We start from the raw sequence: 13,577 nt of genomic DNA on the forward strand, positions 1-13,577 counted from the left end.
TCATCCACCAAGGCTGATCCAAATCTGTATACAGGAAACCAACCCAGTGCAATTTGTATATACATTATTATTCATATCACCACAGTTCCACTAAAATGTCAGTTATTTCTTCTATGTTCCTTAGAGCACTCAGAATTAGTAGTCCCCAACATCTGGATACGAAAAACGCCAAGATATGGAAAATATTTTTAGATCTAAAATATCCCAGTTGGACCAACATCACAAAGTCGGCAAAATAAGCCATACATCACAGTTCCGTATGTGTCAAATCTTAGCTTGGTGAAGTCTGTGAGTCATGATTTGGATGTAAACATTGCATTTAGATATACTTCCACCTTAAGATCAATGCTGGTAAAGAATAAACCAATTAGTAACAAAACTGCAGGAGTATACAAAATTCCATGTAGAGACTGTGATTTGGTTTATGTTGGTGAAATGGGAAGGGATTTGGACACTCGCATTAAGGAACACAAGTATGCTGGTAAGATAGGCAACATAAATAACGCAGTGTATGTTTACTCTTCGGAAAGCGACCATAGAATCGACTGGAATTCTAGCCAAATATTGTACAAATGTAGTAACTATAAGAAACGTAGGATTGTGGAAGATGTATGTATAGAGAGATATAATAATTTTAACCATAGTGAAGGAATGTATAAATTAGATCCAGTGATGAGAGGATTAGTGGCAAGGTCCTTGCCGTCCCTTGTAATCCCTCACTCCGGTCGTGGACAGAGTAGAGGGAGAATCAGGTGAGGTCACATCAGGTGTGGTTGGGAAAACGTGTCCTCACCCTGCATATAAGCAGCTTCTCAGCATTTGTATGTACCACTCTTGGTCTGTAGATCCACTGAAGAGGGCGACAGCTGTCGCCGAAACTGTTTGGAATACATCTTTTTTCGTCTGCCAGTGTGGGTTTTTGTATCCAGATCAAAACTGTTTTAGTTACGAGCATTTCGTTCACATTCAGACACACGTGTCGACCTCTGACTTTGCCCTGTGGCTTTAACCTTCGATTATACTTCCCAAAGGAGAATAGATTCGTTCTTACAGACCCATAATCCTCCCTCCATGTTGACTCAAGTCAGATCAGAGTTGTCTGAGTTGACCTTACTGTGCCATTTTGGCTTTTGGCCTTTCCTTGTAACCCTGACCTTTGATTGTTCTCAAAATCATTATATATATATATATATATATATATATATATATATATATATATATATATATATATATATATATATATATATATATATATATATATATATATATATATATATATATATATATATATATATATATATTGAACCCTCTCTCACTGTTTGGTGTATATTTGATATAATTGTTTAAACTGATCTTGCCTCCTGACCTTAATATATGACATGTTTTAAAAAGTTGTTTAAAGTCAAGTATTGTAAGTACTTGTCGATGTATTATATTAACATTCACACACACAGGTCAAAATCTCACCTTGCTGTTTCACCTTGACCTTTAATTCACCATTCTCAAAAATGGATCAAGTTTAATTAAAATTGAATAGAAACCTTTCAAACCGATTTGCCAGGCCAACGATCGACCTAATTCTGTGAACTTGACCACTGACCCACTGTTCTTTGTGTGTGTCTGTGTATATATATATATATATATATATATATATATATATGCAGAGAGAGAGAGAGAGAGAGAGAGAGAGTGAGAGAAAGAATGATTGATTGATAGATAGATTGATAGATAAATAGATATGGATATATAAGCATAGATAGGTTTACTGAATGGCGAACAGTTAAAATTTTGCTTTAAAGAGTACAAACAAAATTTTTGTTCTCTCTCTCTCTCTCTCTCTCTCTCTCTCACCTCAAAACATAACACCCACTTTAGCTCAGGAGGGCATGTGTTATGCGGTGGTGGCAGATGTCCATGTCGATGTGTTGTCTTGTCTACCTGGCAAGTGTAGCCTTGGTTTTTCAGAATGCACTGAGCCTGAAAACCTTCCACTTTAAGTCTCCATTATGTATCCTTATGTGATCCCTTTGCCTGTTCCCCCTCCCCTGGATTCACTAGAGTATGACGAGGGCCGATAAAAAAATCATCCTTATTGTCAAACGTTCGACATCCTCTTCATGCCATCTTCAGTGACCTAAGAGTGGAGCAGTGCAGCTTGATCTTCACTTTCTTAAGTGCTGTAAAGAATATGGTAGGCTGAGTACGGTACGTAATTATTTTTTAGATGAATATTCGGGTTATTATTAACTTTTCACTTTTGTATATCATTTGTATTGCTTTACGCTTAGGTCACTGAAGATGGCATGAAGATGTCGAAACGTTTGACAATAAAGATGATTTTTATAACTGCCCTCGTCATACTCATCCTACATGAGTTGGATGTTGTGATTTCTCATGAGATGAAGTACTTCCGTTGCCAGACAGGGACTATTACTGCCAATGACTTGCCTCTGAGATTCGCTGAAGCCGTTTTAAATTTAGTTTGGAGTGTTATGCCTGATTTTTATGGCAGTGACCACCACTCCATCCTCTTAACTGCTACTGAAGGTGAGACGCAACCTTGGTTTCCACGCAGGTGCCCAGATAAGGCGAACTAGCCACTTTTCAAAGAGTAACATTCCACTGACTGGTCTATAGATAAAATTAGCACTACTGATGAAACAGTGGTTTATTTAACTGATGTGCTGCACTCAGCAGCTCGTTTATCTATTCCAGAGAGAAAAGGTCAGTTTCCTAAACGTTAATTTTCAAGGTGAACCCCTGAGTGCAGTTCTGCAATGAATGCCAAACGTATTACCTGATCTCAGCTTTGTCACGATCATGGAGATCTCAGTACCTGGTGGCGTGGCGTCAGCTTGTGTGTGGAGGGAGTTGGGGAAGACAATACGTTCAATATGCAAGGATTACGTTTCCTCCATTATATCAAGGCCTTCTTTCAGTCAGGCGTGGAACAAGGTAGGGAAAGTTTCACATTCCCTCTCATCTTGTTTTAGCCGATGTAATAGGGACTGCAGCTGATCCCTTTATTTTTGCTTAGTTGTCTGTAGATCAGATTGCTTATGTGTGAAAGAAGGACACAGAATTGCCTTTAGCATGCCGCTATTGACACTTCAAATCTTGATGTCTCAATTTCGTGTCTTTTAGGGGAGAGTTCTCTGTTTCTGAACTTCAGGCGGCTTTGTCACGGTGCTATGATTCCTCTACTGACTGTGATGATATGCCTTTTGCCTTTTTATGTTACACATATGATGTGTTCTTCTCTGCTGTCATTGTACACAAGAATCTCGTGCCATGGCTATTTTCCAGCTTGTTGCGATTGTTATCCCCATCCCTACACCAGGAAAGGATCATCTATAGATCTTGAATCATCGGCCCATTTTTCTATCTTCCTGTATATGTATGATCTTCGAAAAGATGGTGAATGGTCAGCTCATGTGGTATTCGGAGAAAGAGATTATGAACCCCTATCCAGTATGGGTTTCGTAAAATGCAGTCTACATCTGATCTTCAACTGTCTCTGGAGTCTTCTGTATTTGAGGCCTTCTCCAGGTCAATTTTTTTTTTTTTTTCGATCTGAAGAAGGCATATGACACTGCCTGGAATCATGGCATATTATTTTCTTTCCATGATTTTGGTCTTCACAGCTGCTTGGCAGTTTTTATTTTCTTTCGGCAATTCTAATCTAAGAGGTTTTTAAGGGTCTGAGTGTGAGGCGTGCTTTTCAGCGTCTGTCCAACGGTAGAATGTCCCAGTACTAGAACTAGATTTTCCCGAAATTGCCCCACTTAAAATACGGACAAGATACGTAAAATCCATTCTTGACAATTTACCTACCAACTAAGCTCCAGGCCCAGATGGAATTCCGCCAATTGGTTTGAAAAAGTTTTCCTCTGAACTTGCCTCTGTTCGAGCTAAATCATTCAGACTATGCATACATACTTCTTTATTCCCAAATTCATGGATATAAGCCAATATCCACCCAATTCCGAAGAAAGGAAGTTCCCCTGACTCCTCTGATTACAGACCAATAGCTGTCACATCTTCTCTTGGTAAGGTATTTGAAACTTTAATTAATAAACACACTGTTAAACATCTTGAATCCAACAACTTAATTAGTGATAGACAATATGGTTTTCGCCTCGAAAGATCCACCACTGACATATCTCGTGACTCATACCATCCGTCAATCAATTGATCCACATGGAGAAACTCATGCAGTAGCTCTTGATATTTCTAAAGCTTTCGACAGAATATGGCACCGTTCCCTGCTGTCCAAACTCCCTTGCTATGGACTAACGTCTTTTGTTCCTTTGATTTCTTCATACCATAGTGACAGGAAAATAAGAGTAAAAGTAGATGATGTATATTCCAATCTCCACTCAATTAATGCTGGCGTGCCGCAGGGGTCAGTTCTGGCACCAACCCTATTCCTGGTTCATATTAATCTCTTATCTGTCACCCACAATCCCATCCACTCATACGCAGATGACTCAACACTACATAGTTCATTCACACTCAGACACCCATTTACAAAGTCTAGTATCTCTACCTCCCAACTCAGTACAACCATCTCCATAAATCAAGACCTATCTACGATCAGTGATTGGGGACAAAACAACCTTGTCTCTTTTAATGCTAGTAAAACTAAATATATACAGTTTACTAACAGACAGATATTGCCTGATTCGTACATTACCTTCAGTGCTACTAATAGTCCCATCTCCAAAAGTATTGAAATTCATGGCGTCTCACTTAACAATGCCCTTAGCTGGACCTCTCATGTTAGATCACTTGCAAAAACTGCCTCAAAGTAACTTGGATTATTGTACAGAGTCCGGAACTTCTTCGCTGATGAGCAGTTAGCTATAATTTATAAGTCATGTGCGCTCTCAGCTTGAATATTGCTCACCCTTGTGGAATGAATGTGGAGAGATTGCATTAAAACAACTAGACAAAATTCAGAACAAAGCTGTTAGAATTATTAACAACCCTGCCATTACAAATAAACTACCTTCCCTGCAAGTAAGAAGGAATGTTGCCTCCCTTGCATTATTTTACGGATATTTTTTTGGCAAATGCTCAGACGGAGTTGTGTCCATGATGCCACCTCACCATGCCTTCCCTCGTGCTACACGGGCATCTGGTAGCGCTCATGACTGGAATGTCACTCAGCCATATTGCAGAACTTCTGCCAATCAGAATTCTTTCATTCCCCGAGCTGGATCTCTCTGGAACTCTCTTCCCCAGAGTTGTTTCCCTTCTAATTTCAATCCACAGCTGTTCAAGTCTAACTGTTACAGATATTTTATGAACAGAAGACACAAGTAGTCTGGCGTATGGATCATTTTTTTTTATTCATTTGGTTTTCCTTCCTCCGTTCTGTTATTAAAAATAAAATAAATAAAGATTGGGTGTTGCAGGGTATCCTTAGTATCAGTGTCTTTGCTATAGCTATCGACAGTGTTACCAATTAACTCATGGATAGTGTACGTAGCTCCCTCAATGACAATGACCTTTCAATATCCGTCACTGCATGTCGGATATCTTTGGTTGAGACGAAGTTGCGGCTGGCTCTCAACAGAATTTCCAGGTGGGCTGAGACTAGTGGATTCCGTATTCTTCTACATAAACTGTGCTTATGCACTTTTGTTCACTTCTTGTGATTCACTCAGACCCAGACCTATATCCCTGTGGTTCCAGACTCCTTTGTGTGGAGGAGACTTGGTTTTGGGTCTTGTTTTTAATAGATGACTATCCTTGGTTCCAAATTTGTTTTATGAAGGCTACTTTTCTTAAGGCCATGCATCTCCTAAGGATTTTATCTTTACTGTTTAGGGAGCTACCCATCAGACCCTCATCCTCTTGTTTAGATCTCTTATTCTTTCTAAACTACAGACACCCAACACCAAATGTTGGATTCAGTGCATCATGCTGGTGTTCGTCTGGCGACTAGGGCATTCAGGTCATCCTTGATGTCGAATTGATGCTGATGCTCTTCCTTTCGATTGATGCCACCAATCGTTGATGATGCATTGATATTATTCCACCACCTCCTGACTCACTACCTTGTGTCGTGATCTCCCACTCTTCTAGGTCTTCTCATTAAGCCACTCACCAAAGTTTCCCGAAGCCCTTTGGTTACAGGATCAGCTTTCTGTCTCTTCATTGACAATCTGTATGCGTTGGATCAAGAGGGTGGGTTATTGGCTACTCCCTCGGGTGATATTCTGTATGTAATATACTGGTAAAAGAAGCTCACCTCTCCCTCTCTCTCTCTCTCTCTCTCTCTCTCTCTCTCCGTTTAGGACATGCCACTAGTCATAAAGGCTCCATCCCTGGTGGATCAATGACTGATAGGCCTTTATGTCACTTTCCATTCCTTCGGTCGTGGCAGTAGCTTTTCTGGTAATTCTTCTGTTTTTACATAGAGCTGATTGTGATTATATTTGCTACCAAGATCATTTTCACTCTTCGCCAAAGTAATTCTGTGATTTTCAGTGACTATTGCAGTGCACTTTCTGCTCTGGAGTTTTTCATATCGAACAGTCTGTTGGTTTTATTAGTGAGTGACGTTTCTTCCTTGACCATCGAAGCCATTGTGTGGGGTTGTGTTGGGTTCTAGCCCACGTGGGAGTTCTGAGAAATGAACGAAATGATCCTCTTGCTAAGGCTGCATCGGCACGACCGCCTTTTTCATTGCATTCCCATCCTTCTCAGCATCAACTGCCTATATCTTATTTTCATCCTTTCCTGCATGGTCAGATTTGGCGTTCTTACCATGGACGCTGGGAATCGGTAGGGCCCAGCAAGATGTGAACCATTTTTGAAAAGCTGGGTACTTTCAGTTACCAGAGCATGTGTTACTAGTGATAGACGGCTTTATGCTATCTCTGAGTTGGCCACACTCATTTCTATCATGGGCTTTTCATGGCGAGGGCTCCCTCTCTTTTCTAAGACGATTACTTGGTCCCTTTGACTGTTCGGCACTTGCTGATGGAATGCTGCAGTCTTGGGTCTTTGTGCCACCGGTACCTCTTTGAACCCGGGTCAGGTGACTGATTCTACAGTCTTTCATCAGTGCTTAGGGAAGGATGCCTGTTCTATGGCAAGGGAATACTCTTTTTTTTGTGGAGGAAGCTGGATTACTTTGCAGGATTTAGTGTTCAGTGTTTTCTATTCTTTTTATTAGTTTTTGTTTTGTGTATTACATTTTATTTTTTCTGTTTTTTTCCTCTCTTTCATGTAGTGTTGTAGTCTGGCAGGTGAGACGCCAGCTGTGCTTTAGTTAATGAATTACTCGATTAGATTCATAATATAGTCATGTGTAAGCGTCCCCAAGTCCCTCCCTATCCCCTGAAAGGAGGATGATAGACTACCGGAGAGCAGCCTCGGTCAGCAATCCACTGGGCTCATGTTTAGATATGTGTGGAGCTTCTACTGCCTCCTCCTCCTCCTCCTTCTCCTCCTACTACTACTACTACTACTACTACTACTACTTATACCAGAATAAGAATAAAATCATACTTACGTGAAATTCATGCCCTGCGCGAAGTAACGACTGATGCTGCCATTCGGACCAATTACATTCATGCGGCCTCCACCAGGGGCTTCAGGATCATAGTTGAAAGTCACATTGTCGTGGGTCATCCTCTCTACCACCACCACCAGACGAGGGGCTTCAATAAATCTAGAAATTATAATAATAATAATTGCTATAATAATAATAATAATAATAATAATAATAACTATTATTATTATTATTATTATTATATTGATAGTGATGCTATGTTATTGAAATCATAATGGTCAGTAATAACAGACAGTGATACAGTTTATATAAACGGATGGTGATGGATGATGATGAATGATGACTATAGTGATAGTGAAGGACACTTAGTAAATCATCATCACCACCACTCTTTGTCATTATCTATCACTAGGATAAAGAAGCTATGCTGGTTGTTATATCTAAGGCAGAAACAGATTTTCTATATTTTACTTGCTCTGATTACACACACACACACACACACACACACACACACACACACACTATTTTCGATTCCCAGCAAACATTATTACTCTTACTGAACGGTCTATAATAATGTGTTTGACAATAATAAGATATAATTATACTTAAAGCTTCTTCAACATGGGGGTATCAGTTATGCATGCTCATTCCTACAAGATTATTTTATCCCGGTAGGAGAGCACCAGGGGAAGGCGACAGTTAAATCCATCACTTCGATAATGCATATTCTGCTTTCTTCTTGCCACATGTAGTAGTAGTAGTAATTGTAGTCCATGTTGCACCTGAAATGCGCTCCCAGTGGACTGCAGGCTGAAGTTGCCTTTCTCCTACAGTCCATCATTCCTCTCTCAGGGGGTAGAGAGGAAGTTGAGGGATGTATGTATAACCAGGCAGTGGAGCCGCCCAGTCATATTGGTGTCACTATGTGAAGGTATGCCTTTTCATTAACTTCCCACACCTATGAGATATTACTTACACTAGGGCAATCAGAATGTAGGGGTTAAATACGGCATCTCTTAAAGAATTCTGTCCTGTGGCGTTCCCTTGGCTCTCGTATGGTAACAGCAAGAATAAAGTAAACTAAAAGCCCCCGCAAGGGGGGAATCACACCAGCTGCGAGCCGATACATATTTAGCGCGGCTCGGAATATGACTTTCACCTTGACATACTTTAACCTATTTCGAACTCGTAGATTTTCAATCCTACTACGTAAGATTTTGTGATGATGTCTTGAGCGGTTGCGAAGTTATCATGGTAACAGACATACAGACCCTGACCTACTTTCACCAATTTCGAACTCATAAGAGACTTTCATCTGTACTACACACCTGTAAAATTTTCTTATGATACCTTGAGTGATTGCGAAGTTATTGTGGTAACAGACACACAGACAGACAAACAAACTGAAAACAATACTCAGAGGAGACTTTCATCCCTACTACACACCTGTAAAATTTTGTTATGGTATCTTGGACGATGGCAAATTCATCACGGTAACAGACAGAGTGTCCTTGACCTACTTTCACCAATTTTGAACGGATCGCTTGTTTTCCCTACTACACACCTGTAAAATTTTGTGACGATATCTTGAGCGGTTGCTGAGTTATCGTGCAAACACACACACACACACACACACACACACACACACGCACACACACACACACACGCACACACACACACATGTCGTAGAAGACTTTGTGGTTCCTTTGTGGTTACTTGTAGTTGAGTTATATATATATTAGACTTGTGGACGAGCGGTTATTATACTGGAGTAGCTTGTAGTAGATAATCTTCTTTCCCATTTGTCATGTAGTGACAGGAGAGGTAAAGAATAGTATGGGACTATTTTTATTTGTCTTGGAAATATTAACAAGTCTCTCACACAGAGCGAAGTATAGAGTCCAGTCCCGCTAGCTATCTCTCTGTCTCGCTCTCTCTGTCTCTCTCTCAAGTTGCCAAGCCCTTCTCCCTGCGACCTGTCTCTTGTATGGCTTGTCTCCTTCTGAGCTCTCTTTCCTAAATTCTGGTGAAACAGGAGACGTATCACGTGTGTTCCTTGTGGATGGAAAGTTTAAGAAGCCTGTGTGTGAGTATGTGTGTATGTGTGTGTATGGTCATTAGGGCTTTCTTCACGGGTGGATTGCTGACAACTAACTGCATCATCTCCTTACTGGCCACTGTCGTCAGCTTTCCTCAGTGTAATTTGCAAGCTCATTTCCTATTCCCAGGCTCGCATAGAGCTGTCTATCTATCTATTTATCTATCTATCTATTATGATTTGTAATTATAATATGGAGTCCTGATATCTGCTCGGTCACGTGAAAATGGCGTACCATCGACAGTCAATAGTCCTAACATATTAATACATATTATATACACATTATAATGAACCTATAAGCTAATTAAGTGAAATACATAATATTGTAAAAGTAACATAATTGTATGAATATTGTATTCATATAATATTCATAGTAAATAGTGATTATTCAGTAATATTACATTTTAAATAAGTTGTATACATATTTGAATAAATGCATTAAAGTAAATTATTGAACTGTAATAAAGTATGTACTAGGGTTATTGTAGTGAAATGCATACATGCAAGAAAAAAAAAAGTTTAAAATTAAGATTATGGTAAGAGTTATTAATATTTCATTTAAAGATAATGGTACTGGTCTGCCATACATGGGTCATTCTTCTTTGTATTTATTTTATTTTTTTTTTATATAATTAATACTATATACAAAATATATACACTTCATTCAGGGGGGTTAACTTTGATGTTAACTCTCCCCCCACTAAATAATGACTCCAAATTAGCAATTCTTGCATGCATTCTGTGCACTGCGAACAGCAGTACTGCAACTACAATGCAGACGATTATAAAGACAGTAGGTGCTGGGCTATACACATAATATGGGTTGAACATACTCAAACTCAAATCTTCCCAGGGCTTCATTGTTTCATTGATCAGCTGCATAGTTTCAAACTTAGGTGAAGTCAGCTTAATACTTGGGCTCATGTTCAAGTTCATATCAGGCAGTGGGTGGAAATGTTTGTGTGTATGATTGAGAATGGCGTAGTGATTGATGGTGGATAAAGTAGACATGGCTGGTGTAAATACCGCACAGTAGTCTGGTGCTATGTATAATCCTGATGCTGATGTATGAGATGGTGGTATATCTGGACAGACTATGTAAACTGATGTGTTATGAGGGAAATAAAAAAACTGTGAGTGTCCAATGCGTTGATGGTGTACAAGTTTATCTGGAGCAAAAGTGAAGTTGCAATGATGATGAATATTGTCATTTCTGATGATAGCCATTTCACAAGGGACTGTATCAGTAGGCTGAAACGTGAAAATGTACGCAGGACAAAGATGAACAGCATGTAAGGATGTGCGGCACTTTCGTTCAATCGTTGACTCACTTGCGAAAGTGACAGTGTCCCGTCTCTTGGAGACCATGATGAGTTCGGTGTCTGTGTTGTTGTTGATGATGACCAAAGTGTTGTTATTTTTATAGGGGAAGGGGTGTATTTGGTATACTGTGAACAGGTCTTCAGTGATGAATGGTACATGAACTACCACTGATGTTGGTGTTAGTGTTGTTTCTAAATACGGGTAATATTGCATAAATTCCCTACTGCGGAACAACGGCTTCTATTTATGTTTATGTATGCCTTGACTAACTATCTGACGTAGTTCATGAACTGGGAGTAAGTCAATTGTGATCTTGCCATCACCAACATTCGAAATTCCTTGCATAAGTGCCCTGAAACGATCTCTAGTGTTCTCTAATTGTAGTAGAATCGTGTCAATATGTTCTGTGATGATGGAGAAGTGTTGGAAAAGTGTAACGTTTCCCTCCAATTCATTTATTTTATCTACACTCTCGAGAGCTATGTTTTCTGCTTGTTTCAGATTTTTCACAATTGTCTTCATTGCTGAGTTCTGTCCTGTGATGAATTTATCTTGGTATGTTAGTACCTGAGCTATCTTATTAAATTTGTTGTTTATTTCTTTAAGGTCATCCTCTGTAGCCAATCCAAAGATGTTCCCAAGAACTGCGCCACCCAGGTCGAACAAACCGCGCTTTTGGCGAGTACGTGTGATGTTATTCCTGTCGCTCATTACCTCCGTTCCATAAGATGGGAGATCTTGGATCATGACGAGCATAGTTGACTTCGCCTGTTCTAGTTTCCATTTCGCTAACTTTACCATTTCATTCACTTCCTTGGTGTTATGTGCTTGTGAAACATAATTTCCTATCATGAAGTCCAGAGTTCGCATCGGCGTCGCAAGTAGGTAAGTCATACAAGTAATTTAGACTTATTTCAGTACTCATGATGTCCTTAACGATTGTAGTCGTGGCCGTTGGAGCTATGAGGCATCCTTGTCGTACTATATGTTTGGGGTCTAAGTGCGCATATCCTCTTGCTATGTAGAGGAGAATCCATAGCATAAGTCCCTTCATCGTAACCTACCGAAAAAAAAAAATCTATTAATTTCCTATAATGCTGTGGTCGATGATAGTGATGATGTGCGTTACGGTTGATTGTTATTTCATTTACAGAAGGAGTTTAAATCGATATTGAATTCTCGTAAATGATGTACTGTAGATTTGATTGGAACAGTTGCACCTATGTTCGATTGTTTGGTATATGACCTTAATTTCTTTTTGTAATCATTGTTGTGTTCTTGCTTGGTTTCTTGAGGTACGTTCACCTGTCCGGTTGTATCCGAGGCTGAATAATTGTGTGATAATTCCCTTGAAACTCGTTTTAAATGGTCAATATGAACTTGTTTCTCCTCACCACTTGAAAGTGACTTAATTAAAACTTTGTTTGCTTTTATGTTAATTACTCTGTATGGGCCCTCAAATTTTGGGGATAATTTATTGTCTCTCGTATGAATGACACCGTAAACAATGTCTCCTAAGCTGATAGGTGAATCTTTTGCCTTCTTGTTAAATGCCTCCGTCATTTCTTCCTTGGACATCGTTAATTGTTTTTTGACTCTTTTGTGAATATCCTGGAATTCACGTAATCGGAGTTTAGAGTAATCATCGTAATTGTATATAGGCATGCTGTCACCTTCTAGGAGCTCATATGGTAATTTTTTATCTGTGCCATATATAATGAAATGTGGTGTGTCACCGATGGATTTATTTATAGACCCATTAATTGAGGCTTCTACTCTGGGAATCCAATCATCCCAGCTTGCATAATTTTCACTGAGAATGTGTCATAGCACATCTAATACCTTTTTATTTTGTCTCTCTACCAACCCATTCGATGCTGGGTGATAGGCCAAAACGTTAACCTTTTTGATGTTGTATTGTTTACATATTTCTTGTAAGATCTCAGAATTAAATTCTCCTCCATTATCACTTATTAATACCTTTGGAGTAGTAAAGCGACATATTACATTATCTGTTATTGCCTTTGCTACTGTCTCTGCTGTCTTATCTTAAATTGGAGCTAAAATGACATAACGGGAAAAATGATCCCTTGCTACGAATAAGTATAGATTATTATTGTATGATAATGGCATCTTGAGTAAATCAACAGCGACAACGTCCCATGGTTGATGTGGTACAGGGTAATTACCCATCGGTGCAGGTGTGATTGGGTATCCTTTGTGTTTCGCACATGATTCGCATCTGTCTATATGATTGTTTATATCTTTTCGTAATGAAGGCCAGTAATATAATAGCTGGGCTTGGTTGAATGTCTTATCCTTTCCAGGATGTCCTGCATGTGGGGTGTCGTGTATCAATCGTAATACTTGGGGTATCATGTCATTAGGTACTACCAACTGGTTAGTATTTCTTTGGCGGTTTGGTTGTTTAGAGTTAATTTTGTATAATGTATTATTGACCATTGTGAATTGTTCAAGTGGGACATGCAGTTTGGGTAATTGTATGTCATCTCCACTTTCTAACTTGTATATTACTTTAGACCATATTGGGTCAAGTCTTTGTGCCTTTGCGATATCCTCGTGGTTTGGGATATTTCCTTTGAGATCTAACGCCGCGACCTGAATTGT

At 39.3% G+C, this 13,577-nt stretch overlaps 1 protein-coding gene across 1 annotated transcript in view; it reads right to left on the minus strand.

The window, feature by feature from the left end:
* Window positions 1-13,577, minus strand: part of LOC145397127 (uncharacterized) — a 57,694-nt gene that overhangs the window by 24,840 nt on the left and 19,277 nt on the right. The window contains exon 5 of the mRNA XM_080270326.1: window positions 7,529-7,687. Coding sequence (XP_080126452.1) covers window positions 7,529-7,687 — 159 coding nt within the window. The remainder of the gene's footprint in view (window positions 1-7,528; window positions 7,688-13,577) is intronic.

Source organism: Coenobita brevimanus, chromosome 40 (genome assembly GCF_032717465.1).
Source record: "Coenobita brevimanus isolate Jiangsu-jjx chromosome 40, ASM3271746v2, whole genome shotgun sequence".
Taxonomy (NCBI): Eukaryota; Metazoa; Arthropoda; class Malacostraca; order Decapoda; family Coenobitidae; genus Coenobita; species Coenobita brevimanus.